The sequence below is a fragment of the Microtus oregoni genome, unplaced genomic scaffold (assembly GCF_018167655.1).
Source record: "Microtus oregoni isolate MIOR12 unplaced genomic scaffold, Mior012 000035F_ref0000213, whole genome shotgun sequence".
NCBI lineage: Eukaryota > Metazoa > Chordata > Mammalia > Rodentia > Cricetidae > Microtus > Microtus oregoni.
Window position 1 is genome coordinate 17937082 of NW_024543094.1, and position 17065 is coordinate 17954146.

General features: G+C 40.6%; 1 protein-coding gene across 9 annotated transcripts in view; it reads left to right on the top strand.

The window, feature by feature from the left end:
- The window catches only part of Celf2 (CUGBP Elav-like family member 2), an 824322-nt gene that overhangs the window by 496406 nt on the left and 310851 nt on the right, over window positions 1-17065 (top strand). For 3 of the 9 annotated variants that reach the window (XM_041630562.1, XM_041630563.1, XM_041630575.1), the window contains exon 1: window positions 9088-9209. The exons of 4 other annotated variants lie outside the window; for them this stretch is intronic. In XM_041630562.1, coding sequence (XP_041486496.1) covers window positions 9103-9209 — 107 coding nt within the window. In that variant the 5' untranslated portion in view covers window positions 9088-9102. Of the gene's footprint in view, window positions 1-8105; window positions 8145-9087; window positions 9210-9398; window positions 9716-17065 lie in introns of those variants that run through there. 2 more of the 9 variants (XM_041630572.1, XM_041630573.1) reach the window with 2 other exon arrangements.

The following is a 17065-nucleotide window of genomic DNA, read 5'->3' on the forward strand; positions in this document are numbered from 1 at the left end:
GAAGTAGCCTGCTCACAGCTAAGAGTAGGCTGCCTTCTAATTATTGCTCCAACTACCAATTGGCTTTTACAACAACTGTCTTTTATTTGCACTGCGTTGTTTCCCATCTATCATACAAATACTTAATTCCTGTTACCACTTAGGCCAAGTTAATAACTTTTTATGTATTCCATCCTTAGACCTTCCAACTAGGTCTGAGTATCTTTGCGACGTGTTTAGCTCTTTTTCACTGAAGCGTATCCTCCTTCGATTCCTCCTGGCTTGCTGATTCACCTGGGATTCGGTTCTTCACTTTGTGCTTTATGTTTCACTCTCAATTCTCTTCCTGGCTGATCTCACCCACTGTCATGTTGCTAACTGCGTCCTCAACCCAGATCTGCCTGCGGGCATCCTGAGCTCAGTCTGTTCTCAATGGATCAAGGCAACTTCCTTAGCCACCCTGATTTTGGCGTGTGGTGTGTGTGTGTGTGTGTGTGTGTGTGTGTGTGTGTGTCCATGTCCGTCATCCTTCTCAGTCAGTGATAGCATCATTTGCCAAATGGCCCAAATTGAAAACGTCAGAATCGTCTTCAACGCTTGTGCTGTGTTCTTCCCACCTACTCAGCTGTCCGTATTCTGACTCTGCCTCCAAAGGGGAGTGTGGGCATTCTCCTTTCTGTAGCTGCTGAGTAAGCGGTACAGAACTGTGAGAAGAAATCAGCTTCTCTCCCACCTGTGCTCCTTATCTTGGATTTTCCCCTAATCTCCAAAGCAAGCAGTCTCCCCATAGGTGTCGTATGATACTTTGTATATACTGGGCCTAGTGATTTGATCTCCAGTAGAATATCTTGTGCAGGCAGATCAGATAAGCAGTGGCCAATTCAGAAAAGAACCTCCCTCAAAGGCTTGCCCACCCTTATCTGCACAGTGACTTCTCCACTGCTGCCTTCTCCGTTCTGTTCTGACTTCACAGTAGAAACAGAGTTATCTTCCTAGAGCCCGGAATTTTCTGTGCCTTCTTATGGCCAAATTTCCAGCATGAGATGCAGTGTTCCCCCTCACCCAGGTTCTAACTGCTCTCTGCCCTGTCTTCGCTACTTCTGGACCTCTGTCTAACTAGTCAGGAATGTTCTTTTGAAGTGTGACTGAATAATGTCCTTAAGACATTTACTATAAATACCCTAATTATACTAATACATTTCTTGATAATAAAGAATTCAGAACAACATTGAGTGTCTGTCCCAGCATCGAATGTAAAGCCCTTTAAGGCGTAAGACTAGGATTCATTAGGAACTGATCTCAGGAAATGTATGTGGCATTTAACAGCTTGCCCTGTTTTCAACAGCAGGAGGAACAGGTAACAATGCGATTTACTGTCGAAGCCAGTGAAGGAAGAAGGAGCTAGAATACAAGATGCACTGAAAGAAATGGACTGAGGCCAACCCTTGGTGCTGTGTCACAACTAACCAGCTAGATGCACACAACAGACCCACTTTTGGGACCAAGGGAGAGGAGGAAAAGCAGTCTAACTTCTAACTCTTCCTCCTTACCTATAAAGATGCTGACTTCTTGTCAAGAGATCACCCAAACTATCCTTCACTCCCATTGCCTTGATTCTGAAAGTCTCATCTAGTCCCACCAGCCTACAATTTAACAAGTCCCAATTTATAGAGAGCACTGAAAGAAATACAGAATTTTATCTCTTTATAGCTGCTTTTCAGTCACAGAGCTTAGATGGCTCAGTAGGCTGAGGCACCTGCTGGCAAGTCAAATGGCCCAAGTTGGATCCCTGAGGTCCACATGGTGGAAGAAGAAAGCTGACGCACAGGTTTCCTCTGATCGTCACTTGTGTGCTGTGCTGGGCACATACTCACATACACATACAAACACAGGTTCATGCACAGACCCAAAATAAATTAAAATGAATCAAAACTAAAATTCAGAAAAATATATAGGGAAAACTTAGGATTCAAGCTCTAGGCACGTGGCAGTCCTTAAAGTTAGGAACAGGACTCCCCAATCCTCTGGACAGCTCAGGTTCTTGCTTAATGACTTAGTAGTCACTTTTCATTGGTACTTTTAGAAATAGTATAGAATAGCAGCCAGCCAGTGAGGTTGGACAATGTATCAGAAGAATACAATGTAGAGAACCCTAACCATCAGACATGAAGTTATGAAGTGTCCACCCTCTGCTCCACCGTGTTTTACAGTGGCGAGAAAGTGGGATCTTCTTGATTTCAGGCAATTCAGGTAAATTCAGATAGGAAAAACAAACAACAAGCGAGCAAATAAGTTCAGAAACTGCCACAGAGAGATAAGCAGCTATAGAGCCACCCCACTGCTCTGGTGAGTATAAATGCAGTGTGATGAGCTCAAAGTCATCTTCCCCAGACCATCTTGGTCTCACCCTTCTGAAAGGAAGTTCTCCTCAGCCCCAATAATGCTCCTTCTTCATGCTGTACAGTTTACTTCTCAGCCGTTCCCTAGAATGGAAGTCACTAAGAGAGAGGGCTTCCCCAAGTGCAGTAGACTCTACCTTCCCCTTTACAGTGCATGGATAGTGATCCCAGGGCATAGGGCCTCTTCTTGGCTGTTTGCACGAGAAGAAAAGCAGCTGTCTATGCATATGTCTCACTTTAAAAGAGCTGGGCCGGGCGATGGTGGCGCACGCCTTTAATCCCAGCACTCGGGAGGCAGAGGCAGGCGGATCTCTGTGAGTTCGAGACCAGCCTGGTCTACAGAGCTAGTTCCAGGACAGGCTCCAAAGCCACAGAGAAACCCTGTCTCGAAAAACCAAAAAAAAAAAAAAAAAAAAAAAAAAAAAAAAAAAAAAAAAAGAGCAAGCCTGGGCCAGGCAGGATGGTTTGGTGGGTAAGACAACTGCAGCCAAGCCTGATGACCTGAATCTGACCTCTAGGACCCACATAGTGGAAGGAAAGAACCAAAGTTGTCCTCCAACTTCTACAAGTGTATGTGTGCACACATGCATGTGTGAGCACACAGATGCCAATAAGCCAATGTCATACAAATATTAAGAATATACTCGGCATATTTTCCAAGCAAATGTTACCACCTATGCCAGGCGGTGGTGGCGCACGCCTTTAATCCCAGCACTCGGGAGGCAGAGGCAGGCGGATCTCTGTGAGTTCGAGGCCAGCCTGGTCTACAAGAGCTAGTTCCAGGACAGGAACCAAAAACTATGGAGAAACCCTGTCTCAAAAAATCCAAAAAAAAATAAATAAAATGTTACTACCTAGCTTAAAGATACTCTCCCATGGATCTGCCCCAGGCTCACCTTTGGCAAATCATTTGGCCAGAAATGATTGTTCGATTGTGAAAATGTTGTCTGCTAAGTGATAAGAGTCCACAGCCAGTTATTTTAGCCATTAGGCTACTTATGGTTGTTGATGTAAAGGAGAAATCCTCTACATTCTGTCCTCAGTGGACAGACACAGTTCTCCAAGACTTGATGTCTGCTTTCATTTACACAAAGCCGTCATTATTAGTCTACAATATCTCCTCTTAGATTTACCTTGTACCTATTTTCAAATGACTTCTAGGAGTCCAAAGTACCTCCCTGTTTATTATGTACACCTACCTATTGATAAATATAACACTTTCATCCTAAGGGGCCCTACAGTTATTCTTTCTAACTATTCGCCCACCTGCTCTATCCACCCCAGTAAGCATCTTCCATTTTGAAATGAGTAAATGGCCCCATGGCTTGCGAAAGGAATCCACAATTGGAACTCCAGCCACTTCTTGTCACTGATATGGCTGCCACCTGCTTCTGAGGGGAGAGCCGGAGATCATTAGTCTGAACTCCTGGGAATAGACCTCTCAAAAGGTTCCTAAGAACACCATCGAACATCTGCTTTACCAAACTGCTGAGATTTTACTTTGGATCAACTATCAGCCTTGTGTATTGGAGTGTAACTGCTCAGACCTATGTCCTATGGTTTTGAATGTGTCTGCACAAGCCAGCTGAGAGTAGTGGAGCCTGAACGAACAGGGTTGTAGCAACTTCTGTTAGTTCTATCCAGGGCTCACCCCTGAATTGATTTCTCTGCTTGGCCCCCCATTACACCAACAAAAACTTCGTCTCTGAGGTTAGCAAGCTTTTAATCAGAGGAACCTTGTGTCTTTTGTTCAATATCAGCAGAAATGAAAAAAAACTACATTTATTTGCATGCAACAATTTACACATGTGTTTATCAGTGTTACTAAGAACCTAAGGTTGGCACTGTAGTTGGTATCTGGAAATCTATTTCTTTTAAACTTTAGTCATTTACTTAAAATTTACTTTGCAAATTTTCTGTTTATTCTTTCTATCTGTGGTAACAATACTGTGTTTTATATATACATATATGTATTGGGCTGATGTGTGCATGTGTGCGTGCATGCGTGCGTGTTGTATATGTGTGTATACCCATGCAGTCACATGGAAAGCCAGAAGAGAATCTCAGATGTCTTCCTCTATTATCCTCCATCATATTCCCTTGAGACAGGATCTCTCATTGAACCCAAAGTTTACTATTTCCTCTAGGTTGGCTGGACAACAAGCTCCCAGGATCCTCCCATCTCCACCTTTCAATGGTGGAGCTACAGGCATGCCTAGCCATGTGAGTGCTGGGGATTCTAACTCAGATACTCATGCTTGCAAAGTGTTTCTTACTAAATTCAATTAATTCTTTCATTTGTATTTGTATGTGTGTTCTATGTACATGTTCATATGTATGTGTTCAGTTGTGCAGAGAACATAGGTCTACATCAAATGTCTACCTCGTTTACTCTTTACATGATTTTTTGAGACACAGTCTTTCATTGAACATGAAACTCAGCAGTTGGTTAGTGTCTAGTCAGGGAGCTACAGGCATCCATATGTCTCTACTTCCTCACATGCCTGGGGCTGGTGTTACCGGTACGCACCAGTAGGCCTGGCTTGTATGTGGTCCCTAAGGACCTGAACTCAGGTCCTCACACTCGCATAGAAGGTACTTTACCAGTTGAACTTTACCAGTTGAACCCTTGTCCATCTCCCCAATTCTTTTATTAGATTAATTTTTAGTAAGAATACAAAATAATGGCTTTTTTATCCTCATGTATCATTATACTTTGCTCATATTTGCTTCCTAGTCACCTTTCCTTATATCTCCTCTATATGTATGTATATATAAATATAGTTTCCAAGTTAAAAAACCTTCAAATTTCTTTATTTCCCCTCCCACTGTCCTCTCTTCTCTTCCTGCTAACTCCCTTAAGACTCCTCCTTTCTTTCATATCAGGTCCTTTCTACTTACATGTATTTGTTTATATTGTACACATGCATGTAAATATGTATATATTGAATTCAGATTTAGCAGATGAGAGAAAACATGGAATATGTGTTTAAGTATGGCTTATTTCACTTCACAGGATGATCTCTGGTTTCATCCATTTCCCTGCAAACAACATAATTTAATTCTTCTTTACACTTAAATAAAACTCCATTGCAAATGCATATCATACTTTCTTTATGCATCCATCTGTGGATGGATGTCTATAGTAGTTCAGCGTCTTGAGTATTGTGAAAAGGACAGCAATGAACATGCATGTACAAGTATTTCTGTAGTATGCAAGCTTAGAGTCCTTCTGTAGTAAACCTGGCAATTTTTAACATCTGAAACTTGAAGCCAAATAAATTTGGTATTCTTGATGCTCTTGCATTTCAAGACTGTCCCTCGTTGATGTGGCTCTGAGAGGTAGGCTAGGTTTTTGGACTGCCCCTCCTTTCATCAAAGAAGGATTTTGTTCCATAGAGACCCTATATCCTTGTCACTCTTTGTATTATACAAGCCAACTGAAATGGTGCCTTTCTATTACTTTCAAAATGTAAATGTTAAAATGTAAAGACAAGGCACAGAAGGTGGAAAACAGTTGGAGTCATCAATGTGGCATGTGAAAATTTAGCTTTTGATTCTGGGGATTGTAACGGAAATAAACTCACATGTAATTTACCTTTCAAAATACTTTTAGGAAGTTCAAATTGAGAAAGATCAAGAAGTTGGCTGATTCTCAGCTTTCACCAATATTCCCACATCACAACACTTTTCTAGTTTGTCCTTTGCCAAATTTGTATTCCTAGCTAAAGTTTAATTTATGAAGTGGAAATGTCTTTTTTAATAGAAGGGGCATTGAAACCATCTATTTTTTTTGTTGCTGTTCATTGTTAATTGCTGCTATAATTCTTTCAAACAAATTTTCCCTACAAACCTAATTTAATAATCAAGACTGTTAAAATTAACTATTGTTGATGACCTAAATAATAAATTTGCCCTCAAGAGTGCTTAGTCTGTGTGGTTTTTATCTTCAATTGGAATAAAGTTTGAAATGAATTGATGTAAAACTGGTATTAAAGGAGTAGCCTTTTAACTAAGTTTTCATTAACTTACTATCTTTCCTTTCAGGCTGCTACGATCACATTAAGAAAGTGTCAGATTCGTTACACTAAACATTCCTTGCAGGCCGTGTCCTGCCTAGTGTGTCTAGAAGCCAGGCTCTGTGTCAGGATGCGGTAGACAGAGTTCCCAAGCTTGCTCGTTATTGCATTTCTGTAGGCAAGTCACTCGCTCTCTCTGCACTTGAACTTTTTAGGTGGGTCTGTAACTTTATGCCTCCTTTATCAATGTTGTGGGATGGCTAAATACAAAGAGACCTTAAAATTTAGAGACCAATAGTGTGAAAAGCACTTTCCTGTGTTGTCATCTGTGCCAACGCATGCCCAAAATGGGAGATTTTTTTTCATATTTGTGAAGAAAAGTGCAGATTTTTTAAAACGAAATGATCCTTTCCCCAATTTTCATCTGTAAAAGGGGAATTAATTTACTAACAAATATTCATAGGATCAATATTCGATAGGAGGATTCAAACTGAGGCAAAGACAGTCTATTGGATGTGTGAGGAAGAGCAGAGGTTAATTCAGTGTACACTTGGGGTCACAAACTTCCTAAAAAGTATGCAAATATTGCTAGTAGCATACATGTTCTATTCATTCATTTTATAACCCATATTCAGTACATGTAGCTGGAGTGGATAAGGTCCTCAGCCTGTCATTTAGGAGAATGGGATAAGTAGTAGACCCTGACTTCAGTAGCGTCCGCATTATTTAGGACTCGAGACTAAAAACAAAGTGGATAGATACAAAAGAGTTAGGGATTTGTTTCAAGTCTGGTCATTACTATTATGAATCCCCAATTCACTGAAACGTAGAGAGAGTTGCATGAGAAGTCATAGCAGCAGCCTGGGCCTTGTATTTTTACCCTTCCCTGTCAGACAAACTCATGCCAGATGTCCATAAAACCATTCCACTTTTATTAATATTTGCACTGGCCAAATATACCCAATTTTATCACAGGCTCTTCACATGCTTTAAAATAAATTAGTGTTCATTGGCTCCATTTATCTATAGGGCAAAAGAGCTACAGGGAGGTCAAGAGCCTTCTGCTCCAACAGGCAGCACCAGCCACAAATGAAAAAGGGTCACATGCTAGTTCCCCAAGGTCTCTCTGGTTCCAAGTTCATTTACATGGTGCTTTTCCTCCTTCAAAGGAACATGTTGGATTTCATATGTTAGTATTTCCTGGCAAGGTCATCATTTTCATATATCCACTCTGTAACTTTTATATACTGTAATGAAGCAAAGATGTGTAAAATTGAGTTGTCCTTAAGATAAGGTTCTTGTTTCAGGAACTGACCTTTGTCAAGTGGTTCACCATGTCTGTTGATGGGTAGAAATGGTAATAGCGGTTGGCTACCCTTGCAGTTATTTCCATAGCCTAACTAATACACTAAGCAGGATTGCTATGTAGCAGAGACTAGAGATCTATCTCCTTAGCTCCATGTCCCTATTGTGGACAAAGACCAAGTCAAAAGTCAGGGATCGTGTAAGATATCGGATATATTACTTCAGGTCTTCAAAGAGGTGGCAAAACAAAGCCCACCAATAGTTTTCTTCACTCTTATTCTCATTTATATTTCAAGTCTAGAATTTTACTAAGGAGGATATACTTTGGGCTGATGTTAGATAGGAGTGGTGTTCAGGATTGACATCAGCATTTTTGACCCAGGTCTGTTTTGAAACATTCTAGGTTATTCCATACTAGCTGAGAGTGTTCTCAACTTCCAAGGTCAGTATGCATCCCCTGGAGTGATGTCTGAACTTGCCCTTTGGATGACTACTTGTTCAGCCCATAGCATTGTGTCGTCTCTCTGTGTGTATTTAACTTGCCATTTGACTTGGATAATTATGCATGGAATTCTTCCTATTCCAACAATCAAAAAGGGGAGTGTGTATTTCTCTGGTCAACTGTATGTGCAAAACCCTGAGAATACAGTCAATCAGAGTAGCAAATTTTCTTATTTTGGGAAAAAGTCACTTTCTTGTCTTTTGGGGATAAAACAGTTATATCTATTGACTAGGTATTCAATGCGACCAAACAATCTTTGTGTTGCCTGCTTCCTTAACGCCCGCTTCTGGTGAATGAAGCTCTAATTTATAAGAACTCTGGCTTGCACAGAGTTAAAGCACTTCCGAGTCCCCCTGCCTCTGTTCTCTGCATCTAAGATCCAGGGTGGGGCTAAGGGTCTTGACCTTGTCACTCTTTCTGAGGACAAGAGAAGAGGAACAGATGAATCCAACTGTGAATGCAGTGTCCCAGAAAAAAGAGGCAAAAATCCTTCTGAGCACATTGACCTGTTCAAGTCTCAGTCCTCTGTGAAGCTTTGCTGATAGCCGATGGTGAAACTGTCAGATTGGTTTTGCTATTAAATGTCTATATAAACGAAGGTCACTGGCTTGCTTAAAATCTTTCCAGTTTTTAAGACAGTAATTAGGAGAACCAATGCCAACCAGGCTTTGAGTGCATACAAAACAAGCTCACTATAGGAGACACAGCACACTAGAGCAAAAACATGCCTAGATAGCATAACTTGTCGGAGAGGATTATTTCTTCTCAGTGAGTCTGCAGGAGCCCTTTTCTCTGCTATTCAGCATTTGAGAGGAGAAGAGTGGATTGAGAGAGAGAGAGAGAGAGAGAGAGAGAGAGAGGAGAGGGGGCGCATTAGTGAATAGCGACTGTGGCATTGATGTTTGAGCGCACTTCTGAACTGGCTTTTGTTGAGACTATCAGTGTAGAAAGCATGCGCTGTCCCAAATCCGCTGTTACTATGAGAAATGAGGAGCTGCTTTTAAGGTATGTTGTTGGGTCCTTTGTTTTTAATATAGGCTTTTTTAGTTCCGAGAGCTGGTGGAAACACTAATCTTGCCCCGAATCAAGCAGCTTCCTTAGCTTAGAGGAGAAGGAGGGGGAAAAAGAATCTAAACAGAGAGAGAGATAGAGAAATGAAATTGAGACCAAGAGATTGGGGGAGAGAGGAGAGAGGAGAGAGAGAGAGAGAGCCAGGGAGAGAAAGGAGATGGGCTGTTGTGAGGGAGTTGTATGTGTACTAGTTGCCTTTTGAAAGCAGACCATGCATCTGCTCCCTGCTATCTATGAGCAGCCAGTGGATGTTTTAAGGGTTCCGAATCTGGCTGTTGGTTCGTCTTTTCCTTTGCAATGTCTAAGCCTCTTTCATTATTATGCACTCTGCATGGAATAATCACCGAAAAAGGAGCTGAGGAGACTCCATATTAGACTTGCGTTCCAAATACCACTCTAATCTGGACTTAGCCACCTAAATAGTCGTCCCGTGTTATCAGGTTTGGATCACTTTATCCTGTTTGCCAAAATGTGTACCTGTTTGGAGACCTCTGTTCTTGCATGGCGTCCTGGGTCCTCATGTGTGGGGAAGCAGATATCTGCTTCCTGCATGGGTGTTGGGGTTCTATCGTAGACCAAGAAGGCGGCACAGCTGACCTTTCGGGAAGCTGAGAGAGAATTATGATAGATTTGGCATCCTGCTTTTTAAAATGCAGTCTTTTGTTTATTTGCTCGCAGACATTGTAGCACTGAATACATCTTTGGGTCTGACAATGGGACCGGTCGAACAATGGAGCTGTCAAACTAGCTTAATGCTTGTCTGGGGCTGTTTCTCTCTCTCTCTCTCTCTCTCTCTCTCTCTCTCTCTCTCTCTCTCTCTCTCTCTCTCTCTCTGTGTGTGTGTGTGTGTGTGTGTGTTTTCCTCAACACCTCCTTTTATCTCCTATAATCTTGTTTGTATGGACTATCAGAGTGAAGAGCTTTGGGTCTGCTTATTTGTGGTTTTATGCTTTTAAAAATTTATTATCTACCATTCTCAGAGCTTTTTGCATTTTGCAGTTACGTTAGCTGGATTAAGTTAGAGATTTATAGCTTGCCTCCCTGTTAACTACAGAAAGAAAACTTATTGATTGAGAATGCTTGTAATACTGTTATCATTGTGGCAAATGCCTTGTTGATCAGACCTGCGTCTCCTGTAGCTAATGCTTAGGGTTTTAAAATGTGCCCTTTTTGGGGACTTACGGAATGTAACACAAGAGAGAAGTTAACAGCGGTATGTCTAATACTTAAGCAATCAGCAATCCTAGTTTTTAGTTTTCTGTTCTGCATTCACAGACAAAGAGTGTAGAAATCCAAGGACAAGTAAGAACTTTTGCCTTTATAATTTTGATCACAAAACTATTGTGTTCTGTTACTTTATTATGTTAAAGGCTTCAGTGGAATATAGTGATCTCTAACTTAAGGCTTATATTCTTATAACCTGCATTTCTGTGCAAGGCAAGTATTTCACGCCTATTCAAATGCCTTTCATTTTATAGGATGAACATTGGTTTCTAAGGTGAAAATTATGAGACTGTAGGAGAGAATATGAAAAAATCTGGTTCAAACTTCTCAAATGTCGACACCATTTTTATTACACATTAGATATAAAAAGAACAGACCATAAAATAAAAAGTAATTGATTTACATGAAAATTCTCTTCCTAAGGTTGATGTCTATGAAGAATATGTATTTAGAATATTTTAGTGCTTTGCTTAATGTACTGTTTGTGCCAGATCAATATATTAGATATATATTAGCAAATTCATAGAATAAGACTAGGGGCCTAATTTGAGAAACAAAGGAGGCATTGTTGCAATGAATAAAATTAAAAGATAAAATTGGTTTCAAATATTTCCTGGTAGATTTTGGTTCAAGCTGATGATGCTCCCCATCAATAAGGAAGGAGATGTATGTGCTTCTTAGCAAAACACAATTATGAAGTGCCAGTTATTCCTTACATTTGGATATTAATTTTAATTTTTTAAACTTAAGGTGAAATGTTATTAAATGCTTAATGTAGAATTATTTACATAAATGTTTTCGGTTACCCAGAATTGCCTTTGCAAGTTGAGATTTCCTGCCGGTAATATTTTCAGAGCTTAGGTACACCCAAAGCATATGTGTGCGATGTAATAATATTCTTTAAGTTGCCCATTGTGAATAGAGTGGATTTTAAAAGCATGCTTGTTATGTCCCCTTAGTTCCAAAGGGATCTGAACCGCTCCTTGCATTGGGTATACCAATAATTGCTTTTAGGATGAGCTCATAAAAGGTAATGGGTGAAGCTTCATATCCGAGGCTAACCAACTGTTACCAGCACACCCAGGTTCCGCTTTCATGGGAAAATTTCAATCTAAAGCACAGGTTGAAAATCAGTGTGTGTGTGTGTGTGTGTGTGTGTGTGTGGTCTGAGAGCAAAGAAGTCTCCATGCTTGCTAGATGCTTGTCAGGAATTCATTTAAATAAGGAAATTACTAGGAGACCACCACGTAGAATTTTTGTTTTCTAAATTGGTAATTATTTAACTGTGATATATTCACTTACATTTCTGAGTGCTCGTGGTTAAACCAGAACCAGGGGAAATTCCACTTTCCTCCCTTCTCTGGTGCTCTGATACACTACCAGTTTCCAGAATTTGGGACCCCAAACCTCTCCTCTGCCCCACATACAATTCCAGTATCCAGCATACAGAACAATGTGTTTTTCTTTATGCTGATAAAAAAATTATATTGTTGGGAGTTGGCAAACTTGTCTACTATTGTACCTACAAGAGTAACAGGATAATGTATCATGCTATTCACTCCATGGTCAATGATTTTTCCAGGATGGTGATCTAAACAAACATAGAAAAAAATTTAATTATAACTTCAGACCTGAAGAAAAGGAATAGGCAAAGATTCAAACTGGTAAAATAATTTCTTTCGCTGGAGAATAACAATTGCACCCCGAGCCCCTTTATGTAGAAGCCTCAGGAATATTTACATAAATGTGTTCACCAGACCACAACCCACGATCTATAACCTCCTGTGTATTAAAACTCTTTTCTTTGTAAGGATGGAACCTGATGATATTTCTTTATTGGCTCTTCTCTTTTTATGTGACTGGATAAAATTGCAAGATATCCTTTGGGGGCTGGAAAAATGATGAAGAGCATTTAACTAATATTCATATCTAGAACTTTATAGCAAACTGCGAATTGTGCTTGAATACCTGGGAAGTCATTCAAAGAGTGAATCAATACTAATTATTGTAATCAGGGGGGTTAATTAGGTGAAAATGTAGCTGATGGAAAGTTCATTGCTCACAGCCCTGGAAACATCCAGGTTGATGGGAGGAGAGGTGAAATGAAAAAAGAACATGGTACATGGGGATGCTTGTTCGGTGTGGAAGGTGCCAGCATGTGTAAGCGAAGACCTGACTCGATTTCTTATCATGATAGTGATTAAATTAAAAATATCCAACCTTTGTGTAATGTAGATGTTTGAATAAAAGTTACGAACAGATACAGTTTGCCTGGCAGCACTCGGTACGGTGGCTTCTATTTACCCTTCTTCTCACCATGGCAAGTTCAAGTCCACTTGGTGACAGTGATGTCCCCTTGCATTGCATCTCACAGCTTTCCCATGATTTCTTTATTTTGCTAATTCCCAAGGGACTTGGTGGCCAGGGAGAGACTCTTCCTTCTCATTTCCCAAACTAGAGATTGCCTCCTTAATTGCTGGACTTGTGAGTTTTCCTGAGATAAGGTGACTTTTGTTCTGTAGAAAAGACGAGGCTGTGGTGGTATGAAATAAATTATAATTATTTTGTGGCATTTTTCTCAGCTGACATTAGGAAGAGTCTGCCAGAGAAGGAAGATAGTGTGAGAATGTGAAGATATGAAGTATTAGCTTATAGCCCACTCAGAGCAAAAATGAAGTCCCGGAGAGCTGGGGTGCCTTTGCAATCACATGGCACAAAACAACAAAGTTGGTGTGTGTGTGTGTGTGTGTGTGTGTGTGTGTGTGTGTGTGTCGGGCTTCACTCAACTCAGAGTCGCTGCTGGTGGACTCTGGCCTGGTGAAAAGTTCATTTTGTTCCCAAATACACCTTCAGGCATCGTAGAAAGGCATTAGAAATGATCCTGTGTGGCGTGTTCATCTTTTCCACAGCTTTCCTCTTGTTACCCACGCTGGCATGTTTCCCTGTATGCTAAAACTAAGTTAACAGGAAGTGACGTCTGTAGAGAGAGGATGGACCAGAGTGACATGTATCATGAGGGCAGGTTAAGCTGCTGCTACCTTGCCACACTTCAGGTTGATCTGTCCATTGTTGGCTACACAGAATCAGGATGAATCATTGGAGTTTATGAAGCAGAACTATCAGCATGACTCCAAGAAACAGAAATAAAAAATCAGAATTTACCTGAAAAAAAATATTCCATTCAACAAAGTTTGTTGAGTTGCAAGGAGGAGCTTGTACACTGCTGGTACACTTGAGATTCATGCTTTTTTTTATGTACTTCTTGATGAAGCTCACAGTCACAATCAGTAGGAACTCTGCATAGATGTGAGGCTGGCTTCTATCAGATTCTGAGTGAGTGGTCTCTGAATAAAGGTACCAGTAGTTTTCCACCTTCTTGGAAAGCCCCAGATCTTGGTCCTAAAATAAGGGCCACGGGTCCCGTATTGTTTTCCTTCCTTTACTTTGACTGGCGTCCCAGGTCCTCTTTCTTTACAAAACAGTACCCTATCTCTGCCATCTCAAGTAGACTTTAGACACATCATTTAAAACCTTAACGCAGTAAGATTAAGACGGGCTTTCTCCCTTCTCCACTGCCATGTTTAGTTTCCGACGAAGATTAGGATATGAGACGTTATTATAAAAAGAATACAGTTACGACTTATTCGCAATTACTCTTTGCCTCGCATTACATTAAGCGCTTCTGTTCTTATCACCTAATGTAATTCTCATAGATACCAACTGGTCATTATAGTTGTTTCCATTTTAAAGATGGGAAAACTGAGAATGAGAATAGTAAAAATCACATAACTGGAGTCATCGAGGTCAGAGTGGGAAGGACTACAGGTCCAGGCCCAGAAATTTCCTTCCCTGGGCAGTGACAATTTGATATTCGTTTCTCATTTTTTTTTCTTGTTACTGTGAATGGAACCTGTGATTTGGAAGATGGGAGATAAGAGCTCTGTTACTGAACACTCTCCAGCAATCTCTGCACCGCCTTTTGGTTTTCTTTGGAGACTGTGTCTCACTAAGTTGACCAGGATGGCCTTGAACTCATTCTGTAGCCCAGGCTGATCCTCCCAACTCAATCTGCTGAGTAGCTGGGATCACAGGTCTATGCCACCAAGTCCAATGATACTTGCCATGTAAAAAAAAAATAGTGGTTTATATTGTTGTTAATTATGTATATGGGTATTCTGGGTATGAGTTGCGCATGTGAGAGAGTTGAGGGCATATGCATACGTGTGGTTATGTGTTGGATACCTGGGAGCTGGAGTTGTAGATGGTTATTAGCCACCCACACAGGGTACCGGGAACTGAACTCGGGTTCTCTACATGCTTAGTACGTGATCTTAACCACTGAGCCACCTGTCCAGCCCCAGATATTTACCATGTTAAAATCCATGTGGCAGCAGTCCCACCATACGCTGTGATTGGCATATGCATTTCATTTGCATGGATAAAACTGTTTATCAGTGGACGGACCATCACTCAAGATCTAATCAAGACCTTGGTCACAGCTCATGGATTCAGCTGCTCTGTTCTTCCTGAATCACATTTCCTTTAACTTACCTTCCAGTGCCAGTTTTTGGGAGAGTGTAGGATTTGTGGGACAGAAGAAATAAAGACCATCAGTAAAGGAGAACGGATTAGGGAAATAAGGGAGGTAATTGCTTGAAAGCATTACTTCTTGGGAGTTCTCACTTGCTTACCTTAGAGTTTATAAGATCTTCATTGTACTTTTAGACAGGATCTCCATATACAGCCCATGCTGGTCTCAAACTCCATATCCTCCTGCCTCAGCCTCCCCCACACTGGATTTATAGGAGTATGCCACCACACTTGGTACTCATGAAGTCTCAGAAGAAAGTGTTCTGTGCTTCATTTGTCTTGAACTTTAATCTACACAACAGCAACTGATATGGGGTAGAACAACAAAGAATTTTAAAGCACCATGAATATTAAGAATGTCACGTTGTAGTCATAACCAATAAAACAATATACACATGGTGTTCAATAAAAGACACACTGGACCATCAAATAGCTCCAGTCTCATGGGGAAAAAGAGGAATGATGGCTGGAGAAGGATTGGAGACAAGATGCTCATAGGTAGAAGTTAAATTTGGCTGTGAAGGATGAGCAAGACCGAAATAAAGGAGTGGCAGGAGAAGACGTCTATCTTTATTTTTAAAACCAAGCAAAACAAGCTCTTAAGCTTAGTCACTTCTCTTCATTAATTCCCAAAGTCTCATCTCACCTCCTTTCTTGCTATATTCCTCTAAAGTAGGGCAAATGTAGCTATTAGAATTAAGAGATATTTGAGAGACTTGAGGATTAGGTAGCAGCTTTACACTCGACAATAGAGATAAAGAGCCAAGACAGAGAGAAAACATACACATTATCTTCACCCCAGATAGACAGTTAGACTACTTCTGTGAAATGGCAAAATTTCCATGAAGATTTTGTGTGGTTCTGCTAAGAGAAAGAAAGAAATTTCCTCTAATAGACTTAGTAGGAATTAGCATCAAAAGAAAATTTAAATAGTCCATTTGGGATCTTCTAAAACCTCTCTTATAGAATAAAAGTGGTTCCAGATTTGAACTGTTATAGTGGGAAATTTTTCCCGATTTCAATACCTTGATATATTTTCAACCCACATGTCACTTTAATAGCTCAGTTATATAATCGCTGTAATAATAATTAGGCTAACACATTATACTTATCTGAGGATCATAGCAGGCTTTGAATTGTCATCCATTCATCTCTACTAGGTAGTGATGGCCACACATAAGACAAAGGTCTAGTTGGTGAATCAGAAAATTAAATGACTTTGTTTCAATGTCCGTCAATTCTTTGACAAAATGAAATTCAAAATCCAACAGGTTTGGTCCTTAAATCTCACAATTTTTCACTCAGTCTGAAAGTACCATTTGTCCCAAAGGGTCTGATCTGTAAACACCCAATCTGATACCTTCTGATCTTAGGGGCCCAAATCTCTTTGCTGGGGATCAGGTATCACTGTGAGTAAAGTAGATTCGTGTGCTTTCTTTCATAGAAACACAACCTTTTAGTCTCTTAATCCTCATTCTTCTTCCAGTTGCATTTGCTCAGGAAAAAGAAGCCCCAGACAAGTCAGGCCAATTGTCTTTGTCATCGGAGATTCTGATCTCGGATAAGATCGGCCTCAGTCATCCCCAAGCCAAAAACTTACCACATCCATTTGTCCATTTCTTTTTATTCCATGCCCACCTGTTCCTGCTCTCTCTGGGACCTCCTGTTATGCCGGCAACTGTGCTTGCCCAGCTGTTGCTGCTCAGCTGTTGTACTTTGTCAAGCAGCAATTTCTCCTTTTTAAAATTTGACAACTTGGGAGAGAGTCAAATAACTTTCTGTGGATTAGGGGGAACATTTGATGGGGTGGGGTGTTGATGGGTGGATTAGAAGGGAATAAGAAACTTCATTCTGATAAGTATAAATTTTGTTCCTCCCGCCAGGCTGGCACCAGATAAGGGCACAAGTATCATTTGACAAATCTCGGTAACTTCCAAAGGCTGCTGGAACATTCCTTCAAAGGCTACCCCCAACCC